The sequence below is a fragment of the Branchiostoma floridae genome, chromosome 16 (assembly GCF_000003815.2).
Source record: "Branchiostoma floridae strain S238N-H82 chromosome 16, Bfl_VNyyK, whole genome shotgun sequence".
Classification (NCBI taxonomy): domain Eukaryota; kingdom Metazoa; phylum Chordata; class Leptocardii; order Amphioxiformes; family Branchiostomatidae; genus Branchiostoma; species Branchiostoma floridae.
This window is the reverse complement of record NC_049994.1, coordinates 9,511,233-9,525,323: the sequence shown is the minus strand read 5'-3', so window position 1 is coordinate 9,525,323 and position 14,091 is coordinate 9,511,233. Positions and strand designations below refer to the sequence as shown.

At 45.1% G+C, this 14,091-nt stretch overlaps 1 protein-coding gene across 2 annotated transcripts in view; it reads left to right on the top strand.

The window, feature by feature from the left end:
* The first annotated feature begins 597 nt into the window (after nt 1-597).
* The window catches only part of LOC118403366 (secreted frizzled-related protein 3-like), a 19,765-nt gene continuing 6,271 nt past the window's right edge, over nt 598-14,091 (top strand). Inside the window, exons 1-5 of one of the 2 annotated variants that reach the window (XM_035802065.1) lie at nt 598-1,319; nt 6,069-6,143; nt 12,465-12,488; nt 12,753-12,803; nt 13,015-13,083. In XM_035802065.1, coding sequence (XP_035657958.1) covers nt 854-1,319; nt 6,069-6,143; nt 12,465-12,488; nt 12,753-12,803; nt 13,015-13,083 — 685 coding nt within the window. In that variant the 5' untranslated portion in view covers nt 598-853. The remainder of the gene's footprint in view (nt 1,320-6,068; nt 6,144-12,464; nt 12,489-12,752; nt 12,804-13,014; nt 13,084-14,091) is intronic. The other variant, XM_035802067.1, reaches the window with a different exon arrangement.

Sequence of the window (14,091 nt, the reverse complement as noted above, 5' to 3'; positions counted from 1 at the left end):
CGCGCGCGCAAACATACGCAAACAAACACGGACCACGCGAAAGCAGTACACTGTTCCAATTCCACTTAGACATGGCAAAGGTCACTCTCTATCAGTCTATTCCGCAAACACTGCAAATCCGATTGTGGGTTTACCTGCTTTCACCTCAACATGGACACTACTATTCCTCCCTATCCAAAATGGAACATTCCACCTGGCAGTGGATCAGTATGTCTGTCGGACCAGGCCATGTTGTACTGGAGGGGAATCTGTTGTTTCTTGTGACATACAGGGGAGCACGAAACGGGGCCGACCTACGACTGCTACCTGTCGGGAGTGTAGCGTGTTGATTGGTCGAGCAGCGCGGTTGGCCAGAAGTGCTTTGGAAGGTACCATTTGACTTTTGGTTGGGACAGGTTGTCTGAAACTTGACTTTTATCGATTAATTGTCCATGTCTAAATAAGCATGAACACAAGGACACGGGTATTTATTTTCCATGTTAATACGTTTGTATCAACTGTGTGCAAGTATAAATGACTCTTCAAGCCGCATATTTGTTCTTGTCGTCGCCGTTGGCCCCTATGCCGCCAAGTAGACTGCTCCGGCCTTGCATTGTTTCCGTGCAGGAGGCTTGCACCCAGTCGAGAGGCAGCACAAAATAAAGACAAAGTCTGGCACACGCACCGACTAACGGGCTGGCCCGGCGTTCCGCGGATTGAATTGCTAGCGATATTGAATTTAGCGTGGTTCCCCTGGGCTCGCCTCGGTCACACACAGGGATGAAGGGCTAGCTACCCGCCAGGCCGTCACGGGTCTGTAGCCATCCGCTCACCGCGTGACCAGCACACCTTTCCTCGGGCCAGACGTGCCGGGATGGCGGGGAAGGCAGCGTGGTTCCTCCCGTTGTTGGCGGCGGGGCTGGCCCTGCTCGCCCGGGATGCAGGCGCGGCGCTGTGCGAGCCGATCACGATCCCCATGTGTAAGAAGATGCCGTGGAATATGACGAGGATGCCCAACCTGCTGCACCACAGTACCCAGGAGAACGCCAAACTCGCCATCGAACAGTACGAGAGTCTGGTGAACTTCCAGCCCAGCTGCAGCCCCGACCTGCTCCTGTTCTTCCTCTGCTCCATGTACGCGCCCATCTGTACCCTAGAGTTCAGCCAGGAGCCCATCCGGCCCTGTAAGAAGGTGTGCGAGGGTGCACGCGCCGCCTGTGAGCCCGTGGTGCTCGCCTACAACCACACCTGGCCAGACCACCTGAAGTGCGACGACTTACCTGTGTACGAGCTGGGCGTCTGTATCTCACCCGAGGCCATCGTCACCGAAGAGCCGCCAGGTAAAGCAAACCTCTCTTTCTCCCATTCCCTCTCTCCTACGTCTGTCTGATATAGAGATTTTCCTTCATTGACGTTATACATACATGAGTGTGTGATCGTATCCCCACAGTGTAACAGACCATACGAAAACGCATGGCCGCCTGTAAAAAGAACATCATGGCCAGAATACGAAAGAACAAAAACCTTGTCATGTCGCACACATGCTACTACTAGTAGTATGTGATGTACATAGCACGGCGTAATCCGAGGACTGGCTTAAGACGTTATCCAATTTTCTTTTCCATACCGAGACTAGTAACAAGACATAATCTGTTCCGCGTCAAGTCAGCCGGAAACCTCAAGTTGTCCTTTCTGGTTCCCCACACACAGCAGTCTGAAGTACCGTCCAGTTTACATTCTTATGTGCATTTGAAACCTTAAAACGGAAGGCTAATTGGTGGTTTCTAACGTGTACATTCTGAACAAGTATCTTCCGCCACACCGCGGTCCCTTGGTACCGCCTTGGTACCACACGCAAAAATCTACCTTTCTATCGATGACTAACTAGGAGAAGTCGGTAAACTTTAGAAAAGAAAGGTTCTTTTACTTGTAATCATAAAGCGTTTGGTTCCCACCCTAAACAGCATAGAGATAACAATAGAAAAGAAAGGAAGTGGGTACAGTGGGTTGTTCAATGCCTTTTCAAGAGTGGACCTAAGTAGCATTGTTTTTCTTTCTTCTGTATCAATAATTGTGTTGGTAATCAAGGCGCGAACAGAGCAATTGTGTTTTAATGGCAAATTCTAGATGACTATCAAGAGTTAAAGCTCCGTTGGTCTCGCCGGCATTCTGACAATACTAACAATGCCAGGGAGAACCTGGAATCAAACAATACAATGTCGGACCCCGCCCGCACAAGTGGTACTGTACCAGACGACCAAAAAACGTCTAAATGTTTGGATGTTTTGATCCAAGCCGCCGAGACCTTGAATAAATCGGCTGTCGCAAGGCGACCTTAGCAGAACAAACTCTCGGGACGTGCCTCTGTGCTGTTCAGCGGTTCGGGATTCTTGCAGTGCCAACATTGTCAGGTATGACACTGTCGGAACTGGACTTTGAAAACAGAAAACACGATTACTAGATTCATTTTCCAAATCTTTCATGTCCGTTTTTAAGAGAACAGGATGAAGATTTGTGTCTGAAACGTGCCGATTCAGTCTGCTTTCAATTTGAAGGAAACGTTTGCCATGTCTCGCGACACGTGAGATTCCGGAGTTTGAAACCTGGTGTTTACCCTCCCCTCCCCATCTGTTTTTAAAAGCGTTAACAGTAGAACAATGTGGTTCGCTGACAGACGAGTGACGGGGAGGGCCAGGGGGTCTGAATTTTTATTTCTCGCATCCATCACTAAGGTGCGCAGATGGGCGCATGTCGCCGGGTCGTGACGTATGGGTCGCCTGTTGTTCGCCCCAGATATTTTTATTGCAAAATCCATTTCGAATTATTCCGCTGCTCAAATGGTTTGGAAACATCCCAACTGGCCCAGAGAAGGCCTCTCTCGGGCATCTGTTGCAGACTTCGAGAGGGGCTGGCTTTTACTTGGGGGTGGTGGGGGTGTGTGTGTGTGTGGGGGGGGGGTGCTGGTAAGCTAGTTGGCTAGGGTTCACTAATGCCAGGAAAGGGAGTTTGCCGTTGGGGGGAGTTTGCCTAGTTTGTCGTGGAAGCAGTTTCGCCCCGCCCCCCCTCAAATAATATAGTATCCAGCCCCTCTCGAAGTTTGCGAAGGAGGCTAGCTGTCACATGGTCGCCGACTCCAACTTGAACTTGAATACTCATCGACGTTACGTAACAATATTTAGTTGTTGTGTTGTATACGGATACCAAATTTGTCGCCGTGCGCCCCATTTTATTTGACAGCGCTTCTATCATGTCTTCACACCAATTCATCTCACAGAGAAACACAGGGGGCTCATAGCGTATAAACTTGTCGAAAAGTCCTCCGTCCATATCCAGCACGGCGGCCCTGTCAGTAAGTGCACTCCAGCCAGAGCCGGTCGACCGGTTTGTGTTGACACAGCTACGAGACGGGGGATGTGCTCTACTGGGCTCGCTCTTCAATCCGCTTTCCTCCGCAAATCCTCCTTCACGACAGAACTGTCGGCGATGGGAACTTTACGGTCTGACTTTGACAAACAGACCGGCACAAAACTGCAAAAGGATATTTTTTGTTTATAGTTGGGCACCATGTAGCTAGTCTCTTTCCAACGCTGAGCGAGTACAACAAGAGCAAGGCAATATTTAATCTCCATGCAGAGCTTGCGGTGGCATAAGATAGTATCATAAGCTAGTATCATAAGCTGGGGAAGGAGTTTAGCCGGCAAAAGGAGTAATTGGCCACCGCGGTAGGCAATACTGTCACCAGTGCGACATGCACTATTCATTTTTCTCAGCAAAGGAATATTGGCAATTCATTCCAAATTGCGACCCACTCACATAATCAGCCATAACCCTTGGCCCACAGTGTGTAATGATAAAAGTTTGGGGGTATCACTGTATCACTGTAGGATAATGAATAAGCTTTCTGATCATACGTGATACAATGCGATGGCTTAAGTAGCAATATAGGTGAAATCAACTGAATTTACGTTTCCGATCTTTGTTTACTTATTCAGTTTAAATGTGATGTTTCAGGTAATCTTTATGATAACTCCTTATTATTTTAGATTATATCATTACTATTGACCTATATTTGCACGAAGTCCCGATTTTCCCATTGGCACCTTGCTCAGATACCAGGCTGCTCACAAAAAGACATTCAGAGCAATCGAAGAGACGTAAAGAAAAGCTAGTCTCTACCAGACTGGCTACCCTGACTAATATAGGGAGAATAATTTGCCAGGGGAGTTTTGCTACCAGAGGAGTTGGTCGGCCGCAAGTTCGGGATGGGAAACATGAACCTAAGCGTGGACTGACTCCTCTGGCAAATCTCCCATTTTTCGTGTGCCGAATTCTACGATCCCCACACCCCCGTAGGAAGGTGTTTTGGAGTATAAAGAAAGGCCCACGGAGATGTTTCCCTGTCCGTCACACATTGTCACATGTACATTTCACCTGACGCCTGGAGGCGACCGTGTTACGCCAGTCGGTCAACATGTGGCCACACCGGAGCGCTTTATCTGTGTTCTTAATCTCACGAATTACATTCCTCTTGAGCGGACGATGATTTGCTCCTCGAGAGGTCCTTTCAACAGTACTTAGGCTTTAAATGGATCGCGAAAGCTGTCGTCCTGCGTTTGTCAGCGCCGGACGCCCGTGCCTTATCGTACTCTGCCCAAACACCTCGCTACAAGATTATAGGCGTACCGGCGACGCCGCGAAAAGTGAAAGGTTATCTGTGACCTGCATTCCTGCGCTCGCTCAACCAATTAATCGGCAGCCCGGTGATCATCATTCCAAGGGGCGGGAAAACAAATTGTTTTAATCTCGGATCGTCAGATCCTAATCAAATCATCCTTGTGCCATTTCTGTCAGAAATATAAGTACCGCTCAAAGATATTTGATATTCTCGACACAAAATACGGAGTTGTGGGGGCGGGTGTACATTGTCTCTGTCTAAACCAGGTAACCAACGGCAGGTAATATCGTCTGACGATTTGGTTGCTATAGTGACCGGTTAATGGTAGATGTCGTGCCGGCGCCTTGTCACTCATCATTCTCACATCTGTCATGCCGCCTAACATGAAAACGTCTCGGTAAAGGTGGGGTCACACATGCGTATATATTCAAGTCCGTTTGAGGTGCGTATGACGCTCTTAGTCTCTACCAGGCTCCACAGGACGCAGGAAAAATAGTACAAATTGGACAAAAATAGATACATAACATGTCAGATGAGTTAGCTGACCGAGAAGTATGGTTAGTGACCCAGCTAACTTGTCTGACATGTTACCTGTTACGTTTGTCCAATTTCTATTATCTTTACAACAACCTGTGGAGCCTGGTGGAGGTAAATACTCCCATGCGCGCCTCATACGGACTTAAATATATACGCATGTGTGACCCCACCTTTAGACCTCCATGCGGACCTCATACGGACTTAAATATATACGCAGGTGTGACCCCACCTTTACAGGGACCGGCGCCTGACAACCAGTTTCTTTCTTACATGGAAGTACATGTACGAGAGAATTTTAGAAACTAGCGTAACGTGTAACTAAACACCCATATGCATATAGCGATGTACTTGTATATATTATAATAACTATGCCTAAAATAATTTTTTCTATAAAAAAAAGGAGTCGAACCCAATAACCCAGGATCTAGAGTTGGCTTTTACTAGTTCTAGACTAGAGTAGACACCTTGATATTGTTTTTACTTATGAACGAATCTCTCATGTTACCTGCAATTAGCCCACGGGCAAGAATTTGCAACAAACTTTATTATTGTTATAAAATGTTTTCAGAGAACCTTATCGGAATCACTGTTCTCTATACTACATGTACGCATGCATGTATATTATCTCAGAGTCATATCTACACGTAGCAGTCGTTAATGTCAATTATGTTATGCATCTCGATACAACTTTGTAAAAAATTTGAAGCCATATTCATGTACTACCCACGGAAAATAGCGATCCTTTTACACGGCCTCAGTATTATTACCTGTGCACCATTTGCAAAGTCACACCAACACAATCAGGCAACTATAACAGATATATTGGTTAACCTAGAAAACTATTAGTTTCTTACATGTGCGTGTATTCTTTTTACAGAACTTGTCGGTCCGGAATCTACAGACAGTGCAGAAATTAGGGAGCCCGGAAAGTCAGGAAACGGACGCCGCAAACGTACGTATCTTAAGTGTGAAGGGCAGAAGTTTTCGCTACTGTATGTATTCATACAACGGACGTAATTGTGAAGTACTATCATCCTGTGAGGATTCTACTGAAGCCTAAGATAGCAGCTTCACAGTTGAGCTCCTGTTTCAGTTAGTTAGGAACTGGGAGGCCCTGGTTCAATTCTGGTTAGGGCATCTCGGTTGGGGCTGCACCGTCTTTCGAAAGGGACGTAAATTGGGGCTTCTTGTTCGTGTTCGAGGAGGTGTCTCGTGCAAAAGGGGAAGGGCTAGCATCCCCTCCTTGTAAAGATAAACCCTGCTACAGCAAAAAACGTACCTATGTGCTGAAAGGTAGTACAAGGCACTGAACGAATGGGCATATTTGTGACGTGCTAACATCCTGTGTTAGAGCCCTGCCTCCGGTATTTGAACTTCGCCTCACATATTGCAATAATACAAGTAATGTTATGAACTGTTTCATCTATGCCCCTTTAACAACATTCTAAACTGAACGTTTTGTAGCGGGTAACTCAGTATGCACCGTAAAGGGCTTTAAACGTCAATCTGGATAACTTTACGACCCGAAACAGTTACGAGTAAAGCCTTACGAGCAAGCGTTACGACCTCGCACGGCATGTCACCTGTAGAACGCTGACCTAGTGTCAGCCTAAGTTTGTGTCTAAGCTTGACGTGTGTTGGACACATGCAGCGATGAAGACATCTTACGCTAGGGGCCATTTTTACCGAGTAAACAACTGGGTTTAATTTCTGCGGACGTTTCCTGGTAAAACAATATGGACAGAAAGAAAACACGACATTGTGGTAATTTTATATACTAATTCGAGCCGACGCCAAAGCACGGAAGACACTTCAGTTTTGCGTTTACCAAAATTTATGAATTCTATGATATGTCAAAGAGTAATAATCACGTTTTAACTGCACGACAGCTTGGTAAGAACACCCTCTGTGCATGTCCTGTAGTTTGACGTGCTTACTGTCAGGTACTATTTAACCTAGATAAACACACCGGTGAGAAGGCCCGGTTAGGAAAGGCAGGGTTTCCTGTGAATGACGCGAAGTTTTGTGCAACTATGTACTGGATCAACAACCGGAACAGGCCAGCCTTTCATTGCTGAACTTGAATACAGAGAGCGGTTATATCGAACAGATATTATACATGCATGTAATTGTATGAATTATAAGCCAAACGTATGGCGATAAATCAACTTTTTTTTTTCATTTTGATTCCCACATGGCATCGTTTGAAGAAAAAAAACGATGATACGTATTCGTACAAGATTTCAACAACATTACGAGAAACGTTAACAATTTTTGACAAATACTGGAGATATCTAGACACGTATGCGTCCGACTTTTGGATGATAATACGACACATCAAAGATAAATGTAAGAAACCAAGTGGTAATCATCTTTAGAACATCCTTCCTATGATGTCAGCTAGCAACAGTCATCTTTTTATAGACTTCCATGTGGGTCCTATTTGAGTTGGTCTTTAATATTTTGAGTTCGCGACCTTGCGTCAATAATCTCATTACGAGTGTCATACATAGAACCCAATACGTGCAGAGGTTATGATGTAATGCACACAGAAACTGTACTATTGAACGTGTTATGGACACGTGTGACACATGTGGCAAGCTATAGTGCAAGTCTGTTTTTAATCATTAACTTACACATGGTACACCCGTGGAAAGACTATGTCCCCGTTACCTCATTTTTATCCCGTTTACAAATCATAAACGTCTCCATTTTTGTACAGGTAAAACGAAGCCAATTCAAGCTTTATTAAAAAAAAGTTATATGTATGATTAACCATTTCTGAAGTTGAGCTAAATTTGGCAGTCAAGCATCGCGCTGTCTAAACTCTGAACATCTGTGGTTCCAAGAGAAATAAACAGGGTGCAAGATCACGGCGGCTTAAGTACTTTAACGATGGTATCAGCTATCGGTGATGTTCCGAAAGGGTAACCGGGCTGTTGTGGGTCTGGCCAGCCGCAATGCCTCACGGAAACATGAGCCAAGGTGAAGGTGTTTGCCGTCTGACGTGAGCTGGATGTTTGATAGGGTTCACACGGGTTTTTGATGCGGTTTTTGCGGTTGGAAGAACATTTCCTGTCGTTACAACAGCCCCCCTTCCCATACCAAAGCTTCCAAGTTCTACTGGTTGTAACTGGCGTTGCCGCGTATATCAGTGGTACAAAAAATCGCCAGTCTACAGTCTACATTGCACTGCGGGTCTTACCAAGCGAACAGTTTACCCAGTGTTCGAGTAATTGAATTTGAACAACGAAAGGCTAAGTTTAGACTCATTATGTAAGCACCGACCGTAACATAAAAGATACAGTATAACGTAACCGACCATGTTTTTACACACAGAAATCGTTAAGAACAGAACCGTTTATAACAAAACTCAAAGTTCGTGCCGGGTATTTCAAGTTTGCCTGGTATGTTCACCTGCATACAAAATACCGCATTCCTGTAGTATTTTCTGAAATGGTACACCTTGAACTGCCATTGAAGACCACAAAAGAATAGTGTGTGTAAACTCAGGGGTTTGTAGCCATATTTCTGCAACAAGTTGTAATGTGGGGTGCGTAAGGCAGCACATCAGCTCTGGTGAAGAATGTCAACGGGAGCAAAAGTTAAGCAGATCTGGCAGATTTTTCTATTTTGCATGCATTTCATCTTTTGTCTGCGAAGTTTGCCGCTGACATCATACGAGCGTAGCAACAATATTTGATAGTCAACGTAGAACGCGATCCTAACGTTGCATCCTTTCAGAAATTTAAAGGTCTTGAAATCCCTCTCTAAAGATAGAGCGATCAAATGACTTGTCAAAGAAGCTAGAAAGCAAAATGACTGTATGTCTCAAGTTTCTTTTCCACCGCCCTTTCCGACAGCAAGCAGGCTTACATTTCGTTACAACCAGGGATAAACTGTGGGCATTGTTTCCTCACAATTCTAACACGAGAACAATACGACCCAACCTTGTTGACACCACACGAGGACCAGGTTTACAGAGGGCCGTCACCACACACATAGAACACCCAATCAGCTTCAGAATATGGCGCTGACTGACCAAAGCAGTCGTAGTGGAGAGGGATTAAGTTGCTTAAGTCTGGGTGGGCCAGTTATGGTTAGCGTCTTCGCACGTCTGTAGAAACGTCCACCTTTCTTAATGTTGTTCGACGCATCGGGTACTAGTATGTCAAGGAACTCATGGCCATGTTCTTGTGTGTTTATGGAAGCAAGTTGATATCATTATGAAGGGTTTGTCGCTGCTTGGAAATACTGTTTTTTGAGAAGTTGGTATGCTTTCACAATTTCGATTTGAAAGTGTTTTGCGTATTTAGTGTACACGTGATTGTAGCTAAATCTGAACATTTTTGTTCAGAGTCTCGGCAATCTTGTATTGTATTGTCGTTTATTCCTTATTGATGACTCATTTGCCGTTAATACAGACCTGTTCTTGTCGTATCTGTACCGATTCTGAAAACATGAAGTACACTTCAGTTGAACATTGATGGAACAAGCACAAATCAACCATAGGTGGGAGTTTTAGTGACTACAGGCTTAGACTTGAACGGAGAATGTTCCCTGCTAGTCTGGATACCAGAACCCAGCCCGATCTCAGCTGTCCATAACCAAAGTCGAAGGCCTTAAGGACGCCGAACAACGAAAATGACGTCCTTGCCAAAAGTACCACTAAAATGTCAGGGTCTGCTTCAAAGAAGTAGACCTCAAGGTCGAGCAAAAGTCACAGCCAAAAAACCGTCTTTGATGCGAGTTGGACCATGCATAATTACAGGGATGGCGTACCATGGTCCGCCGCCCCCAGACTACCATTCACCGCCACGTCTCACGTTCCCGTCAGGCGGGGCACAGGCGTCGCACGCCGAAACCTCATCCCCCTCGCGCCGGTGCACAACACAGCGGATATAGTTGGTATCACTACCAAGGGACAACAAACAGAGTCGGAACAATGACACCGTGAAAGGGCCATCGAAAAACTGTGTATGTACAACCTCGTGCAGAAACACGACTCGCTGACCCCCGGTTCACACTAAATATTTCCTCAGAAAAGATGAAAGGGAAAGGGTTCGTATGAAAGTAGAACATTCGAACTTTATCCGAACTTTTGCTGCCAAAGAGATGCGAATGCCTGCTTTGTTGACTGTTTATATGTTGCATGGCCTGTGCAGTTTCCCACACCCTTTGCCCATTTTTCATGCCATTCGGACTGACAAGTTTTCAGTGCCGCCATATTGTGTCAGACGACTTTTTTCGCTGCTTCGACAGACGAAAGACCTCAGACGATCGAGTTGGCGCTATCGCACCTCACAAATCCCTCACAGGGGCAGATTTCGTCCGATTGTTTCAGGAAAACATCTAAGGTTTTGTATACACTCCCAGAAAGGAGGCATCTAGGTCTGGTTTAAAGCCAGCGGGCGAAGTCCTCGATTTCACAGCCAGAACAAATCTTGGGGATTTTACATAATCTTGTTGAAGCCGGTCGTGTGTCTCGACTTCACTTTTGACTTCCTTCGTGTCCGTTTGCCTTGAAATGCCAATACTCTTGGCCTTGCCTCTATTCAGCCCATTAAAAACGAAGCCATGATTTGTCATATTCTTTGAATCTCACATACAGTAACTTACATTTTTAGTAAGAAAGGTATATCCAAAGCCCGTTTTGAGAACGAGATCACTATGACGTCATAACGCACTTCACACGTGTCCGAATGATGTAAGGCAGGTGATGCCCAGATCTACCACTTGCTCCAGAGGATGAAACCACAGACAAACAAAGGATTTTAGAATTAGGTGACGGCTCAACAATGATAAATGATATGCGAAGCTTGGCCAAGAAATGCTCGGGGGATGGCCGGAATTTCCCTTGTCCTCGATAACAGGTGGCACGCGATGGCGCAGGAACGTCGGTCCTGAACCGCAGACGACCTGGCCTTAGTTGCCATGGTAATGACTAGAATAACTTCCGACTTGCGAGGATGGAGCAGATAAAGGACAATCCAAATATCTAATCAAGTTTGTAATCGAGCAATCTGGTCAGGTCCGTTTAGATGAAACGTAGCACATTCATCGTGGACAGCGCTTTAAGTTCATCCGTTGTACACCAACGCCCTTCTTGAAGTCAACCTCAGAAGTCGACATATTTCAACTCTCCTCTTCTTGTGTCTACAAACCAACTGACCAATCCGATATCTCCGCTCACCTCCGGTTCTTTACACTCAGCTCAGTTCATCCCCTGACAGTTGACATCAGGATTTCTGTCTAGCATGACAGAGTGAAGTTCGTCATTCTGAAGTCATTCGTCCTCCTCAATTATCATCTTAAGCGTCAAGGAAAAACGTCCACGCCTACGACGTCCACGCCTCAGAGACAAAAATCAGAAAAGCTTATAGAAATGTGGAAATGCATAAGTCTCATGAATTCACAGCCATTAGCTTAACCAATGATTCATTTTGCCCCCAAAGACCCTGTCACACTTAGTCAACTATGGCCTCCCAACCTTCTCCGGACCATTGTTGGGATTTGGTCATGAGCAAGTTCATCTTTGGTTGGCAGTTGGGAGTCAGTCGCAAGCAATTTGGTTGGGAGTTGGTCTGTGAGGTTGCCTACAAGTCTTTGAAAAATTGTCTGCGCTAGCCAACTATACATTTTGAACAACACAATCGGTAAAATTATATTCTGTTTGACTGCAATCAGATGAGCTACTTCGAAATTATGAATTCCAGACTACTCCTCAGCGTCGACTTTGTTGGCGAGTGGTCTTGAGCAACATTGCGGGAAGGTCCTAAATGTGTGACAAAGAGAAAACTGAATTCCCGCAGTGCCCCACGTCTAAATTACGAGAGTTCCCCAGATACAGGTGGCCTGTTTCAAGATAATTTTGATAGATCCCTCGCGGTAATGGGGCCATTTCGCACACAGTCGCCTTCTAATCAAATTAACACTCCACAACTCCCATGGAGGGGATTACGGCAGTCCGTATATCACTGGAACGTCAGGTCACACCAAGTCAATTTTATGGATGACATCCCCTGTTGGCTGCAAAACCATTGGTGACAAGACTAACAGGAGTGTAGTTTGCAGCCACGGTTCAAGCATACATGGTTCAATAGGTCGACCCAAATCAGTGTGCTACTTTGTTCCATATTTGCTACGTTTTCTCGAAAAGTGACGATGCAACGGTGTTTTGGTAGATGTATACGATTCATACTAAGTGTATTTTCCATCTTTATGCTTACTTCTTCCCTCTATTTTTCACCTTAAACGCTCCCCTTGGACCTAGAGGAGGGACTAGATGAAGAGGACGGTACATTTCCTACTTCTACTTGTCCTCTCTACTAAAGCACAGTTTTTGTTTGAAAATATCGTAGGTACTTCATGTATGTGATAGACGATTGCCTGTAGGTCGAAGTGAATCAAAAGTAACTAGATAAAAAATGGTGACCGGCAATCACTGCAATACCACGTATAGTTTTATCAAACATACATGCTTATTCCGATTTCACTTTACACCATTTGTACCTCTAACTACCCTGATTTCCTCCCTTCTCTGTACGCTTCTCGTTCCCAGCCGTTGGGTTTGAGTACGACGATGACGTCTACGAGAGTGACGACAACAATGGTGATGACGGCAAAAAATCATCCCATCAATGATTTCCTCCGTCAGACCAATCTTATCATCAGGCCCGTGATAGTCGACGGTCCTTTTTATTAGATACTATTAGATTTCTCTCGTGCAGTTACAACTGTATTTGATTGATTCGGCATTTTATTGTTCAAACGTTATATCATGTGTATGATCCTAAACCCTTTTCTCTTTTTTTTGTCCCCAGAAAAGTGCCCGAAGTGCAAACGACTGAAGGCCTCCTACAGAAACTTCGAGAAGAAAACTTATCATTATGGTGAGTTCACTCCGCCAACACTACTTCAACATAGCGAAAATGCAACCGTCTGCTTCACTAGCGGGTCACGGGTACCTGGTAGTTTGTATCACCCCGGGGCTCCCTTGACCTTTGACTTATTACTGCAGTCACGTGTCCGTAAAGTCACAAGTCCAATGCTATTTTCCCAGTCATTTTCATATTTACATGTATTACACGCCTTCGCTCTACCTTAACAATTATTCAAGAAAAATGCAACATATATGCTGATTCGGTACATAGTGTAAGACAAAACAACGTGACAATTTGATCATCAATATTGAGAATACCCTGAACGCGTGTCGTGAGATGTGTTCTGGTAACGCTGATCTGACAGCCATTTTCCAAAAGGCTTCCCACTGCATGTGTCCGTAATTATCACAACATCAGGAGGAATTTTGACGATGTGTGGCTTGACTTGAGTTTGCCAAAAATACGTCCCATGGCATCAGCTATGTGAAGGTAACATAGAAAATGACGGTGGACCATAGTACGTAGAAAAAAGTTGTAGGAAGAGCGACCAGCCATGCCAGCCAGTAAACCAAACTCGATGGTAGTTTGGTTGACACAACTGGCAACTACCAAAAAGTGAAATAGAAAAGTAATACAAAAATTGCAGACCATGTCAATGACTCAAGAAGTATTGCTTATTCCTTTTTTAATGTTAAGTATCTTTGATCGACAACTTGAAGAAATCTTGAGCACTGACAACTTGAAGAAATCCTTGGCAGAATGACCTGAAGTAAACTTTAAAGCCGAAGATGTGAGGAGATTCCCTAGCCTGTCCTTCTCAGTTTGGTTGTTTTACAAGACAAGATAATCCCCGGATTATGGTTTACCTTCAAGATATACTATTTCCAATCTTCTTGCCAAAAGACGACTGATAAAATCAGGTCGCGGCCGGGGAGCCGGGGTTGTTGTGCTCCCGCCCACCTCAGCCTCCGTCCCACACGGATTCAATAACGGTCGTGTTGGGTGGTGCAGGTCTAT